Source organism: Carcharodon carcharias, chromosome 8 (genome assembly GCF_017639515.1).
Source record: "Carcharodon carcharias isolate sCarCar2 chromosome 8, sCarCar2.pri, whole genome shotgun sequence".
Taxonomy (NCBI): Eukaryota; Metazoa; Chordata; class Chondrichthyes; order Lamniformes; family Lamnidae; genus Carcharodon; species Carcharodon carcharias.
This window is the reverse complement of record NC_054474.1, coordinates 138360963-138387339: the sequence shown is the minus strand read 5'-3', so window position 1 is coordinate 138387339 and position 26377 is coordinate 138360963. Positions and strand designations below refer to the sequence as shown.

Here is a 26377-nt window from a genome sequence, read left to right as displayed (position 1 = left end):
GGTTAAGTGAGTAGGCAAAAGATGACATATATATGGGCTAGAATTTTCCCGTTGGCATGAGGAGGCAGGACCCGCATGCCGACGCGTAAAATTTTGCGAGGTGACATCGGGTGAGTGTCCTGATCTCACTGTACACCATTGCGATATTTCGTTGGGCGGGCGCATGATAATATCCGATGCGCACTCGTCGTTAATTAACGGGACACTTGAGGCACTAATCGACGGCGATTTTTCGCGGCCTGTGTGATCTTTGGGTCGGCGCACGGGCACAATGGGCAGGCGGGTAGGACACGTTTGTATAAACCTCATCCACGGGCAGGATAAGAGGGCTCAATGGGGTTACGAGTGTGCTCTGTCAAATATTGATTTTTCAAAGTTACTGATACTTACCTGTGTGATCTACAATACTTCAAAACGCTTCCAGCTGCTTGGACTGGACTCAAACCTTCAGGTAAGCATTCTGCAGTGAGGAATGTTTTTTGGGCCTGCAGGTTTCAGGAAGCCTTCCTTTAGCCTGGGAATGGGAACTGAACTCTCCACTCTGAGGAGGAAGGGAGGGCTAGAAGCGGGAGGAGACCAGGAGTACACATTCAGTCTCCAGGGGAGCCACCTTTGGGAGGACAGGCACAGGGACAATGGGTGAAGGGCCAAGAGGTAGTCCAAGGCAGAAGGGGCCAGAGAAGACACCACTATCCTGCTGCCAGGGTATACAGGTGGCGAAGCAGCTATCTTAATATGTCTGAGGTGCAGTGCCAAAGGAGGCTCCATCTCTCAAGGGAGACAGTCAACTATATCTGTCAGATGATTGGGCCTGGGATGATCTCGAGCTATGTGGGTGGACACCCCATGCCAGTGGCTCTGAAGGTCACAGCTGCCCTCAACCTCTATGCATCTGGCTCCTTCCAGGGCTCGGTGGGTGATCTTTGTGGTGTCTCCCAATCATCTGTCCACACTTGTGTCAAGCAGGTGACAGACGCTCTGTTCAGGCGTGCATTAACTTTCATCCACTTCCCTTGGGACCAGGCAAGCCAGACACAACGAGCCAGAGGCTTCACGGCCATTGCTGACTTCCCCCATGTCCAGGGTGCAATAGGCTGTACACGTGGTCATCAAGGCGCCAGCAGGTGAGCCCAGTGTCTTCGTCAACAGGAAGGGCTTCCACTTCATGAACGTGCAGATAGTGTGTGATCACAGGATGCTGATTCTACAAGTCTGTGCAAGGTACCCAGGCAGCTCCCACGACACCTACATCCTCAGACACTCCCAGGTGCCAGGGCTCTTCAGTGCTCCGGCCCGGCTGGATGGATGGCTGCTGGGTGACAATGGCTATCCCCTCAGAAAGTGGCTCATGCTGCCTCTCCACCATCCAAGAACAGAAGCTGAGCATCGCTACAATAGGAGCTACGCCTCCACAAGGGCTGTGGTGGAGAGAGCCATCGGTCTTCTCAAAATGCGTTTCCGATGCCTGGACCACTCAGGGGAGCACTCCAGTACCCCCAGATCGTATGTCGCTGATAGTGGTTGCATGCTGCACTCTCCACAATCTTGTGCTGGAAAGGGGGGACACTGTGGACGATGAAGATGTTGACACAGTGGCAGCGGCTGCACACGATGAGTCCAGCAGTGAGTCTGAGGATGAGCACGCACAGGGAAATGCTGAGGGGGTAGACTCTGACCTGGGACTACTCCAGGGAGGCGGGGACACCCGGGAGGCTTTAATCCAATGAACCTTCAGCCAGCACACCACATTTGGACCTCCAGGACAAGCCTGGGCTGCAGGCTCCATACTCGATACCTGAGTGCAAAATCTTCCTGGATAGGAACATTAACTAAGGGCCTAGTCAATAAAGCTGAATGTCCCACAAATCACTCATAACATTATTGGTAACCATCCACCGGCAGAAGAAAAGAGGCACCCCCAGCCATGGTGACATGTCTGAATTTAATGCTACAACAAAAGGAACTTAAGAAAACAAAATGACAAAGGTGTTAAAAATCACACCAACTCATAAAGACCTCATTTTGGGCCAACACAAAAGCACCAGTGATAAACCCGTGGTGTGCCTAAGGTGCCTTATGTTTACATTTCCGGGTGCTACATCTTGGTGCTGCACCCATCGCTGGGAGTGGCATCTGAGACAGCCTGCTCACCCTGCTGTCCTGTTGGCCTCGATGCCTTGGCGGCCGTCCTCTGGCCCATGAAGCCTGTGCTAGCCCAGCCTGGGAGGGAGTTGCCAGTTCCACAGCTGGCATCTCCCCATTTGTCACAGCCTCACCGAATGCAACGGTCACTGGGAGAGGGGCGGAGGAGCTGCCGCCCTCACCCAGAGCACCCCGAGAGGAGCCCACAGCGATGACAGGCAGCTGCTGTGTTGACGTGAGGTCGTTTCGGACCTCCCTGCTCACCGTGGATAGATGGGTACCGAGCTGGGAAACTTGGAGACCATCTCCCACACTGGCACTGAGCAGCTGAGGTCAATGCTGCTCTGAGGGCTTTCTGGTCCGAACGTATCCCTAGGAAGCCCTGATTGGTCTTCTGGAGGAGCATCTCCACGAGAGTCGACACTCTCTCCATGGAGGACGCTTGGTGCTCGGGCGTGAGGCTCATTGCATTGATAGTCTGTGTACACTGCTCCACCATGGAGAGCAAGCCAACCATAGCCTCATGTATCTCCACCAGGTGTTCCCATACACTCGGCCACATTTCCTGCGTTTGCTGCGACACGGACGACTCCAGAGGCACATCATGAGGCACCGACTGAGCTGTCCTCGGGAGCCGCAATTCACGCTGGGCGGGCCTTAACTGGCCCGCCCGTGTAAAATGGCGATCGGGTCTGTGGTTGCCCACACTTAGGATAAGGGGAAGATCGTTTAGGACTGAAATGAGGAGAAATTTCATTGCTCAAAGGGTTGTGATTCTTTGGAATTCTCATGCTCCATCGTTGATTATATGTAAAGCTGAGTTAAACAGGTATTTGGTCTCTCAGGGGATTGGGGGTGTATTGCTGCCGGAGCACACTAGCGCGTTTCTTGGGCACCTCCAGCCAAGGTCTGGGAGAGCGGGGTTGAGGACGGTTCCAAAAACTGGGGCCAACAGGGCTCGAGAAGCCTGGATTCAATGGGCAGAATTTTGCCCTTGATGGGTGGGCGGGCGGGCGGGCAGCCGATTGCCGCCGGCAAAACAGGCCCCGCCACCATTTTAAGTGGGCGGGCCAATTAAGGACCACCCGATGGGAAGCACTATGCGCTTCCTGTGCGGGGGGGGGGGGGGGGGGGGGGGGGGGGTTCCCCAACTGTCATAGTGCGCTCTTTCACACATGCTCATGAAAGAGCGCACATCTCCCTGAGGCAGCACTTTGCTGCCTCAGGGAGATCGCTGAAAGGCTGCCAAATACAAAAAGTAGAACAATAAAAAATTCATTAACATGTCCCCCTCATGTGAAAATGTCACACGAGATGGGACACGTTAATGAAATAAACAAAAACTTTATTAAACTTTTTAAAAACTGCTATCGAACATCATCCCGCCACTGATTAGGTTTGTAAAAAAAACCACCTGCACCTTGGGCCCGTGTGCTGAGCTGAAGTTTGCACAGGCCGCTCAAAATCGTCTACAATTGGCAAGTTAAGGGCCTTAACGAGACCTTTAATTAATGGTGGGTGTCCATCCCAATGCATAGCGTGCCCGCCGACCGAAATATCGCAATGCCGCGCGCTGATGTCGGGACGTTTGCGCAATGTCAGCGCGTGACATTTTAAGCGCTGGTGTGCGGGCTCCGACACCCGCACGCCAGCCAGAAGATTCTGCCCAATGTTTTAAACAGAGTTCTCATCATCCACACTGAATACCCAGAGCTTAAGACCTGACAGACCAGCTTAAAAAACATCAGAACTTGCGGGCTGAATGTTCTAATTTTTTGAAGCTGGTCTGTCAGGCCAATTTCACTGATTGCTGCGTTGCTGATGGGGAGGATGGGAGTTTGGGGAGTGGGGAGGGGATTTGGGTGTTGTGGGGGAGGGGGGCTTGGGGGCTGGGGAGGGGGTTTGGGCGGTGTTGGGGAGGCGTGGAGAGGAGGTTGGAGGGGTTTGGGGTGCAGAAAGCACTGGGGGCGGGGTGGGTGAGGATCTTGGGAGGGTGGAGGGCATTGGGGTTGGGGAAGGTTGTTGGAGGGAAGGGTAAAATGGCAGTGGGGACAACAATATTTTTCACTTCAAAAGTATAGTTTCACTGACATTTGCGGACCAGAATGATTAGTACATAAGAAAACAATGTAATAGTAGATTTAGGAATGATATGGCCAACACATTTTCTTAGAGCTCCGGCACCCCAAAATTTGGCAGTACACCCTACAGGGGATCAAGGGATATGGGGAGTGAGCAGGAAAGTGGAGTTGAAGCCCAAGATCAGCCATGATTGTATTGAATGATGGAGCAGGCTCGACAGGCCATATGGTCTACTCCTGTTCCTATCTATTCTTGCGTTCTTGTATCGGCAGCTCAGATGTGACACCCAGAATAATTGTTACTCCTTTATGTTCTCCTTTTCTGTACAGTAATCAATCAACTCAGTTTATTATCTGATGCCCAAGTCTTACCTGTGGCTACGTTGATGGTAGCAGGAGCACTCTCTCTGTTGCCTTTAATGGCACTAACGCCAAAACCATATTCGGTACCAGGCTGCAGATCTGAATAATGCAAAGTAGTTCATATTTAATTTAAAATATTTATTGCAGCTATAAAGTTGCAGAGGATTGCTCTCTAGGTTGCCATTCTTTTAATATAACACAACATTATTTATGGCTTGTGGAAACATCCTGCGATATACAAACTCAGATAAGTTCACTTAAGTATTGATGATAGTATACTGTTTATGATGCAGAATATCCATGATAAGGTTGTTATCCTTCAGAAATATTGAGGAGAGATCATCCTGGGTCTATGCTTGATAGCATTGGCTGAGTATTGAGAATTTGGGCAGGCTGAAGCACATACTTGTAATAGAAGCTGGCCAATTTTCCTTTATTTATTTAAATAGAAGAACAATCAAGCAGGTGCGCATTCTGACCCAGATTTACAAATATTTGCTGCCTGAGGCAATCCTGTGCAACTGTGTAGACCAAGGAAAATTGATTCTCCAAAGTGAACCTATCATAGGAATTAAAAGGCCCCTATTACTTAATATAACACGCTTTGTTACTTTAATATTTTACAGCTCTAAAACTTTAATCTACTTGTCAAAAAGGGTCAATTAAAAGATTCATTGACTTGTTTGGCGATATGTTTTTGTTCAGTTAGCCGTAAATTGTTCAATGTGCTCACTCAATGACAGTTCAGTCAGTGATGAGGTTGATTGAGCTGTCCATTATCTGAAGCAAAAAGCCAGGGAGTGAATAAGAATTAACTAGCAGTTCTTTTTTTAAAAACACACGAGGGATTTTGATGATAGACTGGGGCCGAAAATCAAGGCTGAAAAGAGTCGGAAACAAAAGGCTGTGGTTCTCAGGAATGCCAAGCTTGGGTTCCTGTGGTTAAAGATAATAAGAGGAAAAAATTACTAAGGTAAGGTGTTCTCCACATGATCCTGATAGATGAAACACAAAAGCAGGAAATTATGAAAAGCGTCTTGGCTCCAATCATTTGCTCCTAATAATAATAGTCGATCCAAAAAACCCCATTCTGTGCTTTGAGGCATTTCAGTATGCAATAAAGAGGTTTATAAGTGCACATTTTTGTAACTTTATCAAAAATGTAGCTTCAACAAAGCATTCTTAAAAAAAACCTATGTGGGTATGAACTGGTGATGTGAGTAAACTCTGGACTTTATTTAAAGAAAAAAACAATCATTGTTTCGAAGATTTTGGTGCCTCTAAATGAATGATTCTGGTTTGTGGCTGTTATTGTTTTGATAATTGATGGATTAATTAACAGTTTTCCCCATATTTGTGGTGACAATTCAACACTGCTTCCAACCGATAACACGAAATGGGAAATAGCAACATGGAAATGATAAAGAATTGCCATTATTATACAACATAAAAGCACATGGGAGTGTAGTTGAGGGGGTTTCGAGACAGTCCCTGGATTTGGGCATGCTCATATGCATCATCACATGGATGTCTCATCTCTTTGTCTTTTGTGGGTTGTGTAGGTGTGAATGAAGCCTTTGAGGTCACACCTAAATTTCGCATTTTTTTGCATATCATTCAAATAATTGATACTAATAGGCCTTGGTGTGCTAATTTAGGATTTATTCACCAAATGGGCATTGGTGGCAATATTTCTCTACTACAATGGAGAGGAAAGTCAGGAATAGCATTAAATGGTGCTTCGGATTCTCCATGAGCCTATTTTACACTACAGGGGAAAGCCAGTTTCACCCCTCAAGGAGAGTGGAAACAGCCCTTCCCAAACCTCAATGTTTACAAAAATCAAACAGGGCAAATTAGCAAATAAGAAATCCAAGTGCAAATTATAGTTGTATGGACTTCATGGGCTGGACTGCCAAGACCTGAGGATCATGTAGTGAAGAGGCCATAGTTTGGACTCCTTTATTTTTAACGTATCATTAAAAACCCAAGTGTGTTCCACTCAGATATTGCATTCTAACCAGTCATTTTCAGTTTAATACTAGCTAATTAATGTTAAAACACTCCAACTCAGTGTTGGATTTTATGTCAATTTTTCATATTTTGAAGAATACCATGAGCTTATAGTAAATATTACCAGAAATCTTAATTTTGGTGGTTGCTTGATTGCTTCTTTTGACAGTAATTTCCTTGTGTTCTCCTCCTGCCAGTGGTGAATATTTAACCTTGTAATTGTCAGCAGCAGCTCTGGTGTTCTTCCATTCCAAGGTGATGCTGTCATCCGTTTGAGACTCATTTCTGAGGTTTTTGGGAGCATCAAGGTCTAGTTGTAAAAAATAGCATTGAGCAGGGTTGCAAGAACAAGCAAAGGGATTTTGAAGTATATACCAAGAGCACAGAATTATAAGAGTCTTTAATCACATACCAGGATGCTGTACATTGCTGTCTAATGGACACTTAATTTCAAAGTAGTCCTAAGTATCAGAATCATATTGTCAAGCTTTAACTTACTGTAACAAAATAATGACTTATTTGAGGAATGGTAGAGAAAATTAATTAATGCTCTCACAATTATGTGGCATTTATTGTTGATTCTTAAAAACCGTTAATTATAAAATGATATAGCAACATTCAGAGATATTTATTGACTATCAAAAGTTAAAGCTGTATAATATATATTGAATTTATATTAATTTGATATTAATTAATTGATTACCTAAATGACCAAGATTGCCCTATCATAGAGTTAAGCTGTTTGTCACTAAGAAGCTTAGAGTGAAGACCTCAGACGAATGCAACTTAACATGATCTTATGCTAGTGAATGGCTGTCTATTTTTGTAGAGTCATCATGTAAGGCACGAGCTGTATGAAGGACGGGGAACTATTTCAGAGTTGCAGCAGGATTTCAACTGTCTGTACAAAATTCCAATACCAAGGTATGAACATCTGTAAAACATTTCAAAGTAGATTTCCATGGCTCAGAAAGGAGGAATGGCCAGGTGATTTTACTTTCTTTACCTGAGATTGGCAAGGAGGTGCACAGACATTACTCAGGTGAAGAGAATGCCACAGGCCAGCTGTACAGTGCAAAGGCAAAAGCAAGAGGCCTAACTAAAATGACGTACGAGCTTAAGGCCACAGGTCGATGAAGAACTAGAACACTGATGTCTTACAATGCATGTTATTTAGGGCATTTGATGGGGAAAAGTAACTAATTAAAATAACTTGATTCATTATTGACACTGAATTCTCACATTTCTGTGGGTTTTCATTGATTAATTCAAATTATTGGATATTTTTCTGCAAAGAAGAAACTGAATCACGAATAGACAGTGCTGCCCATGACGCTGGATCTCACCAGCAATGGAAGTGACGTGCTATGATAGTACAACAATGACTTGCATTTATATAGCGCCTTTTATGTAATAAAATAATATTTGACGTAGCCATGTAAGGAGATATTTTGCTCAGCTGATGTTTTTGCAATTGTGACAAACCAGCACAATCCAGAATTGTTATAAATTATTTCATCCGTTTAAAAATATTGATTTACCTGTTGTGAAAGTATTGACAGCTGGATTACTTTTCATGTTCCCACGTTTAGAAACCAGAGAAACTTCATATTCAGTGTCTGGTTGAAGCTTAGCTATGGAATAGGCTGTCTCGGTGTTAGGAAGGTCAACAGTTGCCATCTCACTGCCTGGAGTCCCATAGGAAAGGCTGATTCCCTCAATTTGGGCAGATGGATTGAACCAGGTAATGTGAGCGGTGGTGTCTGTGACTTTATTTACTTCCACTTGGCTTGGCGCATCAATCTCTGTGGGGTTAGAGAGAAAATTGCATCATTCATCATTTTAAAGACATGCGAGCCTCAGTGCATTTCCAGAAGGGCTAACCAAACGATCAAGATAATAAATCATTTTCTGAAACTGGAGTTTTCCACCTCACATTGGGGTGTAAATTTAGCATTGTTGTTCCTGTTTTATATAACCGGGATTTTCCGGACCCGCCGTGGGGGATGCAGTGTCCCAGCCATAAGCCCATTGACTTTCGGCGGGACCAGACAAACCTGGCACAGGCAGGGCCGGAAAAATCCTGCCCTATGCATCAACACCTGATGCAATGAAAACAACACAGTGCAGATGTCGCTCCATCTATAGGAGAGTTCAGGCTGTCACTAAATTGGTTGGGGACTTTTATTTTGGGCGGCAGTGTTGGAATAAGGCTCCTGCACTCATTTCAGGTGCAGATTCCAAAATCTATTTGGCCTAGTTGGACCTTGCAATGTGCAAAATCTGATCAGCATTCCTGATCTTGTGCATTGTGACCAGCACTCCTTAAAGGCATTGCTGGAGACCCATAAACTTGGAAAAATGTTCATATTTTATGGAGTCCCAAGGTGCAGGAATACAGTGGGCTGCTACAAGGCTGCCTTGCACCCAACTTTTGGTTAGCTTAACTGTACTGCACTTAACCCTGGGCCTTGTGTACTGAAATACATAAAGCCCCAACAAATAAGTTGTGTCAAGGTGCCTAATTGATGCCAAGACCACTCGATTTCTTTTTATAGGCCTGAGGACAAACTTATTTCAGTCCCTTGCTTCTCCACTCCAGACTAGCAAGTTTGGGATGTTAAGGAATTTATGCCCTGTTTTCCTAATTAAAATAAGCTGAACATTGATTTTCAGCTTGGAGCATTTCCAGTCAATTCCCACAGAGAAATTTAAGAATAAATGCCTTGAAATTAGGCACTTTGAATACCAACATATAAGCAGTTAACAATTTTTTTTGGAATTCTTCTGTTTTGTTATTTGAAACTAGCTATCATCTCTTCAAATAATGAGCAAAAGAATTTCATCTGAACAGACCAAGTTAGACATTTAAAGTTCAATTTCAAGCAAACAGAATTGTGCAGATTATATAAAAATACAAATTGTCAGGGATCAATTGGGGACTAATATTCCAATTCAAAGCTTTATTTAACCAATGGCTGATTTTAACCCTTATCCACTAGAAGATACTTCTTTTCAAAAGTGTCATATCTGATTATCATGGAACCCATTTTTTTAGACTGGTGACAAATGGTAAAAGATGTCTCTGTGCTATCGAAATGCAACAAATATTCTGTGTCAATTATAGCTTAAGCAATTCTAGTAAAACATATGCATTTATAAAGTACAGGGTCTATACCTTCCTGCATTATTTCACAAAAATTATCACTAGTAACAGGTCTGTGCGGTACAAATAGAGGTTTATGGGTATGGTCTTATAGCCATTACGGAGACATGGTTTCAAGGAGATCAAAGCTGGGAACTAAATATTCAGGGGTATGTGACTTTTCGAAAGGACAGGCAGAAAGTAAGGGGTGCTGGGGTAGCTATGTGAGTAATGAGATGGAATAAGCATGATAGCAAGAAAGGATCTTGGTTCGGAAGATGTAGAATCCATATGGGTGGAAGTAAGAAATAACAATGGAAAGAAGACACTGGTAGGAGTAGTCTATAGGCCCCCTGACAGTAGCTATACTGTAGGACAGAGAATAAATCATGAGGGCATGTAAAAAAGGCAGTACATTAATCATGGGTGACTTTAATCTTTATGTAGGTTGGGAAAATCAAATTGGCAGAAGTAGACATGAGCAAGAATTCATAGAGTGTATTCAGGACAGTTTCCTAGAACAATATGTTGTGAATCCAACCAGGGATAAGGCTATTTTGGATCTGGTAATGTGTAATCAGGCAGGTTTAATAAATGATCTCAGAGTAAAGGATCTCCTAGGAAACAGTGACCACAATATGGTAGAATTTAACATTCAGTTTGAGAGTGAGAAACCTAGTTCAGAAACAACTGTGCTAAACTTAAATAAGGGTAATTACAAAGGAATGAGGGCAGAGTTGGCTGCAGTGGACTGGGAAAGGAGTTTAGCAGAAAAGACGGTTGATGAACAATGGTAGATGTTTAAGAAAATAGCTCATGACTCTCAACAAAGATATATCCCAGTGAGGAGGAAGGATTCAAGGAAGGGGATAAACCAACCAAGGTTAACCAAGGAAGTTAAGGATAGTATCAAACCGAAAGAAAAATACCTACAATGTGGCAAATATTAGTGTTAAACCAGAGGATTTTGAAAGTTTTATAAACCAACAAGGGAGAAAATAAACTTTGAGAGTAAACTAGCAAGTAATATAAAAATGGACAAGAAGAGTTTCTTTAAATATATAAAAAGGAAGAGAGAGGCCAAAGTAAACATAGGCCCCTTGGGGAATAAGACTGGGGAAATAATAATGGGGAACCAGGAAATGACAGAGGAGTTGAATAAATACTATGCATCAGTCTTCACAGTAGAAGATACTAGGAGCATTCCAAAAATACTAAGGCCTGAATTTTTCCCACACTGGGCAGGCTCGGCAGGAGTGGATGGAGATGTCTGCGGAGCCGACGCTGGCCGCGTTTGGTTCCGTGCCGCTATTTTACGCTGGTGGGCCAATAAACATTTAATGGAATATGACCCCTCATGTGACTGTATCACATGAAATGTGATATGTTTTTACTTTTCAGGAAAGCTTTTTATTTAATTCATAAAAGTTTTAGGAAACCTCATCACGTTTGTGAATGAGGTTTCCTAAAAAAATGTAAAGGCTGCTTGGTCTTTTCACCTGCCCGCCAACCATAAGGTGGGACAGGCAGTGTTAATTTGACATTAATTAATTTGTTAGTGGCCTTAATAGGCCTATCAATCATCGGCAGGCGCGCAGGCAACTCCGGCATACGCCCGCCGAACGAAACATCGCAATGATGTCAGGATGCATGCCCAGCATCATTGTACGTCATTTTACGCGTCAGCATGTCAGGCCCACCCCCGCACAATGACTGAAAAATCCTGGCCTAAGTAATCAAGGGGCAAAAGAGGGGGAGGAAATAAATACAATAACTATCAATAGAGAAAAAGTACTAGGGAAACTAATGGGGCTAAAGGTCGATGAGTTCCCCGGACCTGATGGGTTGCATCCTAGGATATTAAAGGAAGTAGCTACAGATATAGTAGTAAGGCTGGTAATCTTCCAAGAATCCTTAGATTCTGGAAAAGTCCTGGAGGATTGGAGAACGGCCAATGTAACACCCTTATTCAAAAAGGGAGGGAGACAAAAAACAGACCAGTTAGCTTAACATTGGGAAAATGTTGGAATCTGTTATAAAGGGTGTACTAGCAGAGCATTTAGAAATACATAATATAATCAAGCAGAGTCAACGTGGCTTCATGAAGGGGAAATCATGCCTAACACATTTATTAGAATTCTTTGAGGTGGTAACAAGCGGGATAAAGGGGACCCGCTAGGTATAATATATTTGGATTTCCAAGAGGCATTCAGTAAGGTACCGAACATAAGACTGCTTAATAAGAGCCCATGGTGTTGGGGGTAGTATATTAGCATGGATAGAAGATTGGCTAACTAATAGAAGACAGAGATTTGAGATAAGGGGAGCATTTTCAGGATGACAACCTGTAACTAGTGGAGTGTCACAGGGATCAGTGTTGGGTCCTCAATTATTTACAATATATATTAATGACTTAGATGAGGGAAGTGAATGTACTATCACCAGGTTTGTGGATGACACAAAAATAGGTGGGAAGACAAGTGGCGAGGATGACACAAGGAGTCTACAGAGGGATATAGACAGGTTAAGTGAGTGGGCAGAAACTTGGCAGATGGAATCTAATGTGAGATTATGCACTTTGGCAGGAAGAATAGAGGAGCTGAATATTATTTAAATGGAGAAAGACTGCAGAAGGTTGCAGCACAGAAGGATTTGGGAATCCTTGTGCATGGATCCCAAAAAGCCAAAATACAAGTTCAACAGATACTAGGGAAGGCAAATGGAATGTTGGCCTTTATTTCAAAGGGAATGGTGTATAAAAATAGGGAAGTCTTGATAAAACTATACAAGGCACCAGTTACACCACACCTAGAATACTGTGAACAATTTTGGTCCCTGTACCTGAGGAAAGATATACTGGCATTGGAGGCAGTCCAAATAAGGTTCACCAGGTTGATCCTGGGTATGGAGGGATTTTCTTATGTGGAGAGGTTGAGTAGGTTGGGCCTGTACTCACTGGAGTTTGGAAGAATGACAGGCTACCTTTTTGAAACATATAAGCTTCTTAGAGGGCTTGACAGGGTAGATGCCGAGAGGTTGTTTCCCCTTGTGGTAGTGTCTAGGACCAGAGGGCATAATCTCAGAGTATTGGGGCACCCATTTAAAATAGAGATGAGGAGGAATTTCTTCTCTCAGAGGGTAGTCAATCTGTGGAATTCTTTACCACAGAGGGCTGTAGAGGCTGGGTCATTAAGTATATTCAAGGCTGAGATAGACAGATTTTTAATCTGTAAGGGAAATCAAGGGTTATGGGGAAAAGTCAGGAAAATGGAGTTGAGGATTATCAGATCAGCCATGATCTCATTGAATGGCGGAGCAGACTCTATGGGCCGAGTGGCCTACCTCTGCTCCTATGTCTTATGGTAGTAACACAACAGGTTGCAACATGCTGAAAAATAACAGCATGTGGATGACATACAAATCAGACATCATATTTAGGACATTAAAAGATACACTGAGTTGAAATCTCCAGAACATGTTGTTTGACTTATGTTGTTCCACTGTTTGATTCACACATATGCACCTCACTCTTAGCATTATTTTTCAGTACTTGCTGGATTTTCATGTTAATTGACCATTAAACTTGCCACTGAAACTTATGTTTAGTGATTAATAGCTTAAATATCAATTAACCCATGTGATAATTGTTAATTACTGTCAATCATCTTCTCTGGCCCGGAAAGTGGGCAATTCAAACTGTTGAGTCTTATTCCTTCAAGTAGTGAATCGTTGTTCAGACTTCAAAAACATTGAATTTATTTTTTTCTTTCTTTTCCTTTCTGTCTCTATTTTCTCTTTTTCTCTCTCTCTCTTTCAATCTAACCTTTGTTTCACTCTCATTATTTCTTTTTCTATGTCTCATTTGATATTGAATTTATCCACTCTAATTCACCTCCCTTGTCAGTCCTTCTGTTTATTTCCCAATCCTTTAATCTTATTGATAAAGAAGCTAAACCATCAGTCCTGCATTCACTAAGGCCCCTGATGCCCTGTTACCTCTGCCATTATCAAGGGTGCAAAAGTTGTTAAGTTGAATTGTGCAGGGTAAAGTCTAACTTAACAGTTAATGGCGTATGTTGTGGGATGCCCCATTCCAGCAAGTTTTGGTCCAAGGTGATTCAATGCTGATTCACTAGAATGTAAAATTCTCCCCTCCACGCAATATCTCGTAAATAATATTTCCAGGGTCACACAAATAAATAAAAACAGAAAATGCTGGAAAAACTCAGCAAGTCTGTGGCAGTGCAGCTGTGGAGAGTGAAACAGAGTTAATGTTTCGAGTCTGTATGACTCTTGTTCAGAGCCGACATCTGCTCTGAAGAAGAGTCCAACTCTGAAGAAGAATCAAATGGACTTGAAGTATTAACTCTGTTATCTTTTCACAGATGCATCTCCATAGACCTGCTGAGTATTTTCAGCATTTTCTGTTTTTATTTCAGATTTCCAGCATCCGCAGTATTTTGCTTTTATCACACAAATAAATGCCAAAGTTTTCAAATTTATTATCAGCATTTCCATTAAGGCTGCAGTATCTCCACCAGCTAGATGATGGCAGGAGTTCAGCTGTTTAATGGCTGTTATCTTTCAGTCTCATTATTTTATGCCCTGGATTTGTGCCTGTGTGTGTGTTTGTGTGTATGTGTGTATGAGGGTGTGCCTGTGCGTGTGTGTGTCTGTAAATGTGTATGTGTATCTTTGTTTGTGATCCTGTGCATACATGCTGTGTGCCTGTGAGTGTGTGCTTTTGCATCGGTGTATGTGCCTGTGTGCATATTTTTGTAAAGCCCAAAGCCATCACATCTACAGTTTACCATTATTGTATTTCGTTAAAAGCTTGTGAGTTTTAAAATATGTTTTTGATAATTTCCACTTCATTAAAACAAGATAATGACAGAAAAGGCAACTATACTTTTAAATATGTGCAAGGACTGCTTCAGTTTAATTATCACCTGGTAAGCATACCAATCCACAAAAGATGCTTCATGAGCTAAAGCTTAAATGTTGAAAATCCTGAATGGATTTACACTGTAACTTCCATTGCCAGATATATATTGCTAGCTCCTTTCCGAATCATTTCAATTTACAAGGTCACAGGGTAATTACAGTGAGGAAGGCCATTCAGCCCAGATTAATTCTTCCATTTAGAGTTTTAGGTTTCCACCGCTCAATTTGGAAATCTCTTCCACAAGTTGATTGCTCTGTACATGAAGAAGAATTTCACGAGGTGAGTCATAAATATGCCTTTTTACCGTGTCTCCTTGTCGTATGCTCTTAATATAATAAAGACAGATTTACTTTCTCCTCCCCACAACAGTCTCACATATCTCTCTAAAATCACGTCCTAGATGCCTCCTCCTTTTCAGTCAGAAAAGGCTAAGCCTGGCCTGCAGTGTTGCCTCACTGACTTCAACCTCTTTGAAAATAGAGGAAACAACATACATTTGACAAAGAAAGAAAGACAAATTTTTGGCAGATTTTACCTTTCAGGCATTTTACTTTTTAATAAAAGGCCTGGCAATTACTTTTGTGAAGAATTGTCATTAGTCATTTAGGTCAGTAATTTGCTTTCAAACCAAGCCCCATGGTTCCTAAAAGGTGGTGCACGATTTGAAGCAACCTTTTGAAATTAACCCTGTATGCTTGAACTTAAAAGCTTACAATGATAATTATAATGTCCCTTCGTCCTCTCATTTTTAAAACTGTATCATATGTAGCATGATGTGCATGCTTACAAAAGTTGAAATTCACAGTAATAACGGTGATCAAATCTTGAATTTAATGCATAGAAAAGGATAGCATTAATGGTTTACAGTTGCTGTAAAGTTAATTATACCTTGAATCCAAAAAATTAAAGCAAAACATCTGGGAGCGTGCACTTCAGTGATCTCTTGGTGTAAAGCCTCTATAAGTATTATGCTGAATATTATGCTGGTCAGGTATAAACTGAGTTGTAGAACAAGGCCAGGCATATACTGTACAGATTTTTGAATGTTCCAACATTCTTCCACATCACCACTTTATTACAACTGACAGGTGGCCATTAGCTCATTCTTTCCTAATTAAATCTATCAGTCTGCCAGTTTTTACTATCCAGCACTGGGAAGATTCATTTGGTGTGGTTGTGTGTGTGCGCATGATTTACAGTCCTGTAAAATGATTACACTCCACAGGCCCTGTGAAAACAGCCACGTTGGGAAACCGTTCCAGTTGAAGCAGAATTTGCACTAAAATATTGTAACATTCCCAGAACGGAATTGAAAATCAATGATTGGACAATTTCCATATCCATTGTGTCAGCTGTGCCAGTTGTTCAATTTTCACAGCAAATAAAATAAATATATTGGCAGATTACTTGAATTATCAGAATCTACTATTCCTGGTGGTGCACTTTTATGAGGTATGAAATTATAAATTTATAACTATGAAATGGGTGCTTGCTGTTACATTTAAGGGTGATTACTGCATTGTTTAGAATTTCATTTATGGCCAGATGTGGTGACATTAGGTATCCAGGACCTTTTGCTTGCCTGGATTTTGCAGTTGCAATGATGGTGAAGCTGTCAGAATTCATCATCGTTACCTGGGGCAGAATTTTTACCTCAGCAGGCGGGCACGTGCCCGACCTGCTTGAACATAAAATGACGTGCGTTGACGTTGGGTGAGCGTCCTGACATCAATGCGCAGTCGCGTGATGTTCCAGTCGGTGGGTGAGCGCGAGAATCGGCAGTGTGCCCACTGGCAATTAAAAGATCTGTTAAGGCCACTGACAGGGCACTTGAAAGAAATTTTTCGCTGCCCATCTAACCTAACGGTAGACGGGCAGGCGAAAAGGCCAAGCGGCCTTTGCACTTTTTTTGGAAACCTCATCCAGAGGCGGGATGAGGTTTCCAACATCAAATAAAAGTGAAATAAATTTTTTTAAATTTAATTTGTAATATGTCCTTACTCATGTGGTGGAGTCACACGAGGAGATATGTTTTATAAGTTTTACAAACCTTTGTTATTTCTTTTGAAAATTGTTCATCTCACTGAGGCAGCTGTGTGGCTCAGGGAGATTTTCAAGCATGCATGAAGTTCATGTTTGCCCCACTCGCGCTCCTCACACCCCACCCGCCCCTACTCTACACAGGCAGCACTGAGCACTGATGCTTGTGGTTCACGCTGAGTGAGCCTTAATTGTCCGGTCAACGTGAAATCATGGTCCGGCCCCGATCGCAGCGGGCGGTCAGCTTCCCGATCAGCCCCGCCCACCCCCGCCGAGCTCGCCCGACAGGGGCAAAACTCTGCACCTGGTGAAACTGACAACAGTTTCTGAGGCCGGATTTTCACTGCTGGAATTGGATCGGAATAGAGGTGCGTGACAGAAAATAAATGGCACCAACATTTGCGTCATGGCACACTGCCTCCATTCCTGCCGATTTTTGAGAGGGTGGAAGGAGAGTGGTGGGAAGGTAGGAAGGTGAAGTTTCTCACACCTTTAATTGGGCGCATTTAGATACATAAGCAGCTCCTCAAGAGCCTCGCCTTCCAAGATCTGGAAACTTTCACAGGGATGTGTGGTTTTGGGAGCTGTGTAAAGCTGAAAACTCTCCAGCCTATTGGGAACAGGGTCAGCAGCATGGAAAATGTTTTGTTTGATTGAAAAAAATAGAAGTCTTGAAGAAAATCTATTCCGCAGCAAAGAAATTTTAACTACACAAACACTTCCCAACCTTATCCCGGGTTCCATTTCTCCAGCTGCCCTGGCCAATTTGAAGATTCAGATGCTTTCATTTTTTTAAACCATGCACAGACAGCAGCCATGTGGGCTAGAACGTGGCCCCCTACCCTGATATCCCACTCTCGTTTCCCCCACCAGACGTTTCTTGATCATTTTTTGTTCAGGCCATAATCTTGCACAAGGACCAGTCTCTACCAAGCTGCAATATGGAATGACAGGACTGAATTCTGCCCCTGTAGATTCATATATGATTTTTCGATTTCGTTCATATCGTCCTGGGCAGTTGCTAAGTCAAGGCTAAATACTTCCCTGATATAAGAGGCTAGGGTAGATTTTTTTCAATACAAAGTGGACTTTTACTTGGAACTGGTGAACTTGGTCACAGCTTATAGTCACGGACTCACAGAATTGTTACGGTGTAGAAGGAGGCCATTCGGCTCATTGTGCCTGCACCAGCTCTCTGAGCATTTTAACTTTGTACCGATCTACTGCCTTTTCCCTGTAACCCTGCACATTGTTTCTATTTAAATAATAATCCACTGCCCTCTTGAATACCTCAATTGAACCTGCCTCCACCACACTTCCAGGCAGTGCATTCCAAGTCCCTTGTAAAAGGACGTGCCTGGCCAGATCTCCGGGACAGCAGCAGCAGGCGCGTGGCGGTCTGGACCTCTCTGCAGGTGATGATTGTGAAGAGCCAGTGTAAAGCTTCACCAGCAATATGCTTGAAAATATTGTTCACAAAGGAGTTCACAATGCGCACAGCTGTGGGAGAGATGCGTTAGGGTGAACCCACTTCAGCATTTTGCAGATTTACATCGAGTAATTCACCTCAATGAATGTGATGCCGACTGAGGAGCTGTAACCAGCCAAGAAGAGTGTCAAGAAAACCATGAGTAAAGTTGAAGCAGAGGCCAGTAAGAATTGGAGAAAATTGAGGAAGGTGAGTTAAGTGATCTATGGCCCTAATCTTCCGTTCCCCAAGGGCTATACCTCGGAGGTACCTACGTACCCTGGAAGATGCGCTGGGGGACCCTTAGGAAGACTGCACACTAGGAGTGCACAGGAATTGCCCGGGAAGTTTCAACATCTGTTGAGCAATTACCCTGTGTCTAGAACTCTCCAAAACTTTGATTTAAAGTTGGGGACTTCGGATGGCTCCGACTCTCTTAACAGAATAGTTAACCAGGAGAAGTTAGAAGGATTAAAACCAGTTGAAACTCCTGAGTAACTATATGAGTGATCCTCAAACACCTGCCTGTGCTCCCCGGCTAGCCTCCTCAACCTCCCAACCACCCCCAACCACCCGATCACTCCCCAACTTCCCATCCCCCAACAGACCCTGCCCCCCCCGACTATACACCTCAACCCCCCAGAACACACCTGAACCACCCTTCTCGACCCAATGTAGCCACTTACCTTACACATTTACTTTCTGTCCTGTCTAACGCCATAAAAAGGGGGCTGTTCCAGGAGCAACCACACCGCACTCAGCAGGCCCGAGTTGGAATTCCGGGCAGGAAATGTGTAGCTCTAGACCAAGGTTATTTAAAAGGAGCGGAGTGGCAATCTGATGGTGATTGTCATTCCGTGGAATAGTCGGCCCTACATCTACCAAATGGAGGCGAAGGATAGGAGAGCTTTAATGTTTTATTTATTTATTTTAATTTCTTCTACAGATGCTAAGATAGCATTCCTTGTTTCAACTCACGAAAGTAAAGGAAAGTGTCAGATGCTGAATCCCAGATTTAGCAATATTCTGCGATTGGCTTATAAATGGAGATTCTGAAACACATAAAGCAGCACCTCTGCTGAGCGCCAGAACTCTAGGTAAAGCATGGTTTCCTGGGCTGTTAAGAGTATCAATGCATTGCAATGAGTGGTCAAAATCCTTTTTTATTAAGTTATTTTTAACAAAGAGATTTTATTAAGATATCAAATATTTATAACCTGTTGAAAATAGCTTACAAACTCTTGCATATGTATTTGAATGCAATTTTATAGGACTTCAGTGACACCACAGCTGCAGCACTGTGTACTATTTTGGTCCTGCTGTCTAAGGAAGAATATATTTGCCTTAGAGGGAGTGCAACAAAGGTTCTCAAGATTAATTCCTGAAATGAGAGGATTGTCCTCTGAGGAGGGATTGAGTAAAATAGAGCTGTATTCTCTGGAGTTTAGAAAAATGAGAGGTGATGTCATTGAAACAAATAACATTCCTAGATGGCTTGACAGGGCAAATGATGAAACGCTGTTTCCCCTGGCTGGAGAGTCTAGAACTGTGGGGTCTTGATCTCAAAATAAGGAGTCTACCAATTAGGGCTGGGATGAGGAGAAATCTCTTCACTCAGAGGCTTGTATATCTTTGGAACCCTCTACTCCAGAGAGCTGTGGATGCTCAGTCATGGAGTTTCTTTTTCTTTATTCTGTCATGAGATCTGGGTGTCGCCGGCAAGGCCAGCATTTGTTGACTATCCCCAATTGCCCTTGAACTGAGTGGCTTGCTAGGCCATTTCAGAGGACATTTAAAGAGTCAACCACATCTGGAGTCACATGTAGGCCAGAGCAGGCGAGGATGGCAGGTTTCCTTCCCTAAAAGGCCATTGGTAAACGAGATGGGTTTTTATGACAATCAATGATATTTCATGGTCACCATGACTGAGACTAACATTCAAATCCAGATTTTTAAAATTGAATTTAAATTCGACCAGCTGCCATGGTGAGATTTGAACCCACGTCCCCTGGGCATTAACCTGGGACTCTGGATTATTAGTCCAGTGACATTACCACTATGCCACCATTTCCCCCTTATATATTTGAGCCTGAGATTGATAGATTTTTGAACATGAAGGAAATCAAGGGAGATGAGGATAAGATGTGAAAGTGGAGTTGTGGTAGAAGATTAGCCATGACCTTACTGGATGGTAGAGCAGGATCGATAGGCTTTATAGCCTATTCTTGCTCCTATTTCCTATGGTCTTACCATGTGACATCATCAGTCAAGGAAAGGGACCTTTTAGAGATAATTCACTTAAAGTCTACTTTAATCAGCTCAGTATGTGATATGAACTTAATTCTTGCACTGACTCAAATTGATGGTTGCACAAGCTGGAATACAATCAAGCAGAGGGATAAAGTAACACATTTGAATTTACTCACTTGTTGTCAGTATTTTCTTAATTTCTGGGCCGTGGGTTTTATTTTTCACAACACGAAGGCTGACTTCATACTCTTGTCCCGGAGCCAGGCCAGTCTGCACAAATGATACTTCTGGTTGTTTCAGGCTGGTGGAAATCTCTCCGTTTTCTTCTTTCTGCAACCGAAAGAATATTTCAAATTTGGTAAGAAATGCAAAGAGACATAAAAGCGATGTGTGAGAGTTACATTTCTTTGGTTCATTATTTCAGATTTTGCCCCAGACATGTGGGTAGACGCATGGCATTTTCTGATGCCATCCAGTGCAACGATGTCAACTAATTGTGTTTGATAAGGCTGCCTTGTAATGAATGGGCAACAAGAGTATCTATGTGAAGCTGATGGCTGAAATCCCATACTTCAGAGATATGTTATTGTTAAGAAAGGGATTTGTCATCGAGTCCAGATTATAATTTAGGTAGCATTATTAAGAATACCAAACAATAATCTAGCATTACCACCAGCCACTGTTTGGCATGGAGTATTTAGTAATATGACTATCATCTTCATAGCCCAAAGGAGACAAATGGCAAGTTAGAGTCCAAATTGCAGTGCCAATGCCATGAGAGATTTTGAAAAACATGACGCTATTCGACCTTTTTATTTGTTTCCTTTTCATTTTCATTTTTAAATCTGAATTTAGCTGCAACCGGGACCCTCTAAGTCTCTACTTAATTCTCTATTCTATTTGCACTCTGACATTTCTCTCCCCCGCTTCCTGCACTGTTTCAATGAAGCTCGATACAAGCCCTATGAATAGCGTCTCATCTTTTGGTTAGGCACTTTACATCTTCCAGCCTTCACACTCAGTGCAACAATGCACTCAGAAGCACTGTACCCGTTTTCTCAGTCAGATGATGCTGGTAATGGTTCTGCTCTACCCAGTTACACCTCCTCCGGATCCAGCCTTTCATTCTTTGTAGATCCGAGTGTCTGCTTTTTTTGCCTTGCACCATCATCCCTCAGAACTACCCTTAGCAATATCACAGACCTCCCTTTTGTTCCTTTCTCCTGTCCCCGCACCCCTGCAATCCGACCATCCCTGTCCCTTTTCTCCCTGGCTCTGTACTTGCTTATAAATTGTTGAATCTCTAATTTCTTCCAGTTTTGATGAGAAGTATCAACCTGAAACATAACTCTGTTCCTCACCACAGAAGCTGCTTGGCCTGCTGAATGTTTCCAGTATGTTCTGTTTTATTTCTTTTAACTCCATATGGGTTACCACTCCTATCAATCTTATTCCATTGCTGGACTGAACATTACATTTTTTTTTATAGAGCTTGGTTATGGATGTCAATACATCATTGTTGCTATGTGGAACAGTTGGGAGCCTTAGAGTTAAGGGTCATTAATTCTTCAGTTTTTTCTGGCCTATTACTTTAATCTTAAAATCCAAAGGTCAAAATAAAACATGGTCTTAAAACAAGCAGACCGACGGACATGCATTTCGAATTAAACTTTATTTCTTTGCACATACCATTCTTCAGTTTAAGGAAACAATGTGAAAGACGTTTTAAAATTGATTAAAATTATAAAAATGAGTCAAATTTACCCCAAGCCTGTTGTTGGGTCTTTGCCCCAAACTGTCTTTTCACATTTCAGACACTATTGGAGCTACTTCTGCATGTTTTCAGCATCTTTCATTTATTTATATTTCTGAATCCCAGACATTTGGCTCTTTTTGCTTTTTATCTTCCCAAATCCCAGTCATAGCATAGTGCAGCACAGAAAAGGAGGCCATTTGTTTCATCTACACTGCCTTTTTCAAAGACCAATACAGTTAGCATATTCTGCTTCTTCCCATATCCCTTCAATCTATTTTCTTCAAGTACTTATCCAATTCCTTTTTGAAGACTACTACTTAATCGTTTTCACCATCCTATCAGACAGTGAATTCCAAATCCAATTGTTGCTTAATAAAGCTTTTCCTCAATATGAACATACATATCGATTAGGAGCAAGAGAAGGCCATTCAGCCATTTGAGCATGCTTGGCTTTTCAACAAGATCATGGCTGACCTGCTTGTGACCTCGACTCCATTTTCCTACTCACCATCCCCCACCCTATCCTGAGACTTCCTTGTCAATCAAGAATATATGTAATTCAGCCTTAAAAATATTCAATGACCCTGCCTCCACTGCCTCTGGGGAAGAATGTTTTACCGACTCAGGTCTCTCAGAGTGAAAATAATTCTCCTCGTCTCTGTCTTAATTGGGAGACAATTTTTAAATTGTGCCCCAGTTCTAGTCTTTCGCACTAGGGGAAACATCCTCTCAGCATCGACCCTGTCAAGTCCCCTCAGGATCTTATATGTTTTAGTTCTGATTCATGGCCAATCATCTTAAATCGGTGCCCCCTGGTTATCAGCCTTCCAGCTATTGGAAACAATTTCTCTTTATTTACTCAATCCAAATATCTGACACCATTTTCTGGTGTATCATCATGTTAGCTGTGGCTTACTGGATTTGATGAAAGAAAATCTCTTGTAACAGTCATTTGTTACAACATGTAACAGCCGAAAATGTGTTAGTCATGCATATTTCAGGAACAGATGTACAAAGATTTTACAGCTGTCTGCGCTACAAATTAATAAATAAACATGACAGTGATATGAGAGGATTGACATGAAAGAAAATTCCGCACCTTAATGATAACATGGTATCTATTTTGGATGAAGGAGGAAAAGAGCTGAGGAATGGGGGTGGAGGCTGGTTTGCTCTTACACATTTTTCAGGCATGCTTGCTGGTAAATCAAAAAAATAATTCCCATTGATAATATCAGGGTCAGTGGAGGCAACATAGCCCGGGCTGCCTCACTGGATTGGATTTTCCCTTCTGGGTGGAAAACAGAGGTCAGGACTGTTTCTAGATTATGTACCCACTCCTGGGGGAAAAATGTCACTCGTTGTGACTTTAAAGGGAGTGCTCCCTTAATTCACCAGGGGCAGAATTTTACGCCTTGTAGGCGGGCACGTGCCCGACCTGATCGGGTGTAAAATAGCGCGAGAAGACGTCGGTTGAGCGTCCCAATGTCATCCCGTGCTCATTCGATATTTCGCTCGGTGGGCTCCTGCAAAAGTCGGAAGCGGGCCCGCTGACAATTAAGAGGGCAATTAAGTCCATTAATGGCATACTTGTCTCCGATTTTTGTGGCCGGTCCAACTTTACGAGCGGCGGACGGGTGAACCAGCCAGGCGGACTTGGCATTTTTCGTCAAACCTCATCCAAGGTGGATGAAATTTCTGTTATTGAATAAAATAAAAATAAAAATCTGTGGACATTTTTATCATCTATATGTTCAGGTGCCTGATTGCGATGCGTCGACATTTTTTTTCTGATTTTCAAAACTTTATTTCATGGTTTTTGGGTCTGCAGCTCCCTGCCTTCAAGGAGCTTCCTCTCAGCGCTCGCCTGCACCTGCGTTGACCCGCCCTCCTCCCGCCCCCACCCCAGCAGCGCTGAGCTTTTCAGCGCGTGCTTCACGCTGGCTGGCCATAATGCGGGAAATTGTGAGGTTGTCCACTTTAGCAGGAAGAATAGAAAAGCAGAATGTTATTTAAATGGAGAGAGGCTGAAGAATGCTGCAGTACAAAGGGATCTGCGTGCCTTTATATATGAATCACAAAAAGTTAACATGCAGGTACAGCAAGTGATTAGGGAGGCGAATGGAATGTTTGCCTTTATTACAAGGGGGATGAAGTATGAAAGTAGGGAAGTCTTGCTACTCCTGTGCAGGGCATTGTGAGAGCACACCTGGAGTGCTGTGTGCAATTCTGGTCTCCTTCCTTAAGCAGGGATATACTTGGATTGGAAGCAGTTCAGAGAAGGTTTCTAGATTGATTCCTGGAATGAAAGGGTTGTATTATGAGGAAAGGTTTAGCAAGTTGGGCCTATACTCATTGGAGTTCAGAAGAATGAGAGACGTTGTTATTGAAACAGATAAGGTTCTGAGGGGGCTTGACAGCGTAGATGCTGAAAGGATGTTTCCTCTTGTGGTGGAATCTAGGACTAGAGGCATGGTTAAAAAATAAGGGTTCTCCCATTTTAGTTGGAGATGAGGAATTTCTTCTCTAAGAAGGTTGTTAGTCTTTGGAATTCTCTATCCTAGAAATCAATGGAGGCTGGGTCATTAAATATATGCATGGATGAGTTAGGCAAATCTTTGAGTTACTGTGGAGTCAAAGATTATAGGGGGCAGGCAGGAAAGTGGAGTTAAGGCCAGAATCAGATCAGCCATGATCGCATCGAATGATGGAGCAGAATTGATTGACTGAATGGTCTACTCCATTCCTATTTCTTATGATCTTATGAATACTGTGGCTACAAAGGCAAGTCAGAAGCTGGGAATTCGGCAGCGAGTAACTCACCTTCTGACTGCGCAAAGCCTGTTCATCAGCTACAAAGCAGAAGTCAGGGGTGTGATGGAATACTCTCCACTTGCCTGAATGAGTGCTTCTCCAACAACACACAAGAAGCTTGATATCATTCAGAACAAAGCCGCCTGCTTGATTGGCACCCCATTGACCAACCTAAACATTCACTCCCTCCACCACGGACACACAGTGGTAGCAGTGTGTACAATATACAAGATGTACTGCAGCAACTCCCCGAGGCTGTTTCAACATCACCTTCTAAACCTGCAAACTCCGCCACCTAGAAGGACGAGGGCAGCAGGTGCATGAAAACGCCATCATCAGCAAGTTCCCCTCCAAGTCACACACCAACTTGACTTGGAACTATATTGCCACCGTTCCTTCGCTGTCGCTGTGTCAAAATCCTGGAACTCCCTTCCTAACAGCACTATGGGTGTACCTACACCACATGGACTGCAACAGTTTAAGAAGGCGGCTCACCACCACTTTCTCAAGGGCAATTAGTGATGGGCAATAAACATCCACATCTCTTGAAAAGAAAAAAGAGAGCCTCTTCTGCAAGTGCTTTAGTTGCATAAGCATCAAGGATAATATCCATATCCGTTAATGTTTATAGGGGTAGCGCTAGTTAAACCAACCATGACCTGCTGAAATGGAGGACCTGAAAATTAAAACTTATAAATGGAAATAATCTCAAGATGGGTCTTGAAGATTTCAAACGATGGGCCCACTGCCTGGAATGCTGGCGCCCCAGCCTGCCACCGATAGAACAACCCCTGATGCTTGCGGGAGCCTGGATGTTGACTGGAAAATTCCACCCAGCCCCCTTTCATTGGCCTTAAATGTCTCCAAATGAGCTGTGATGGCTCCACCTACCTCATGCGGGTGGGTAGCTCTGCTTCCCCCTGAATTCACTTCCGCCCAAATTCACTTCCGCCCGGAGGTGGAATGGAGCTGGCCAGTGTGGCTATTTTTAACTCGTCTGCCTCTACTCCCAACCTCATTGGGGGCCGAAAATCCAGCCCACTGACTTTATTGAGATGAAGGTAACCTTTAGAAATACTTTTAGGGGGAACAGCTACAAAGATAACATCACATATAAAAGACACACAGGAATAGATGATCCCACATAATATGACTTGATTCTGAAGTCAATATAACAAAGGGAGACGCTTCTTCGATTTTAATTCCATACCAAGGAAGAAACATACGATTCACAGTTACTGTAGATCACAAGAAATGATCCAGGATCTTGTTTCACATGAAATTAAAAAAAAAAATTGGAAAATTAAAGTATACGATTATCAACGGATTGAAAATATTGGCACCAGAATTGATCAATAAA

The 26377-nt window shown here is 42.9% G+C and overlaps 1 protein-coding gene across 4 annotated transcripts in view; it reads right to left on the bottom strand.

Annotated features, from left to right (window-relative positions):
- tnc (tenascin C) overlaps positions 1–26377 on the bottom strand; it is a 108793-nt gene that overhangs the window by 72410 nt on the left and 10006 nt on the right. For all 4 annotated transcript variants that reach the window (XM_041194096.1, XM_041194097.1, XM_041194098.1 and 1 more), the window contains exons 5-8: positions 20624–20777; positions 8141–8404; positions 6724–6909; positions 4596–4685 (exon numbers count right to left, since the gene is read on the bottom strand). In XM_041194096.1, coding sequence (XP_041050030.1) covers positions 4596–4685; positions 6724–6909; positions 8141–8404; positions 20624–20777 — 694 coding nt within the window. The remainder of the gene's footprint in view (positions 1–4595; positions 4686–6723; positions 6910–8140; positions 8405–20623; positions 20778–26377) is intronic.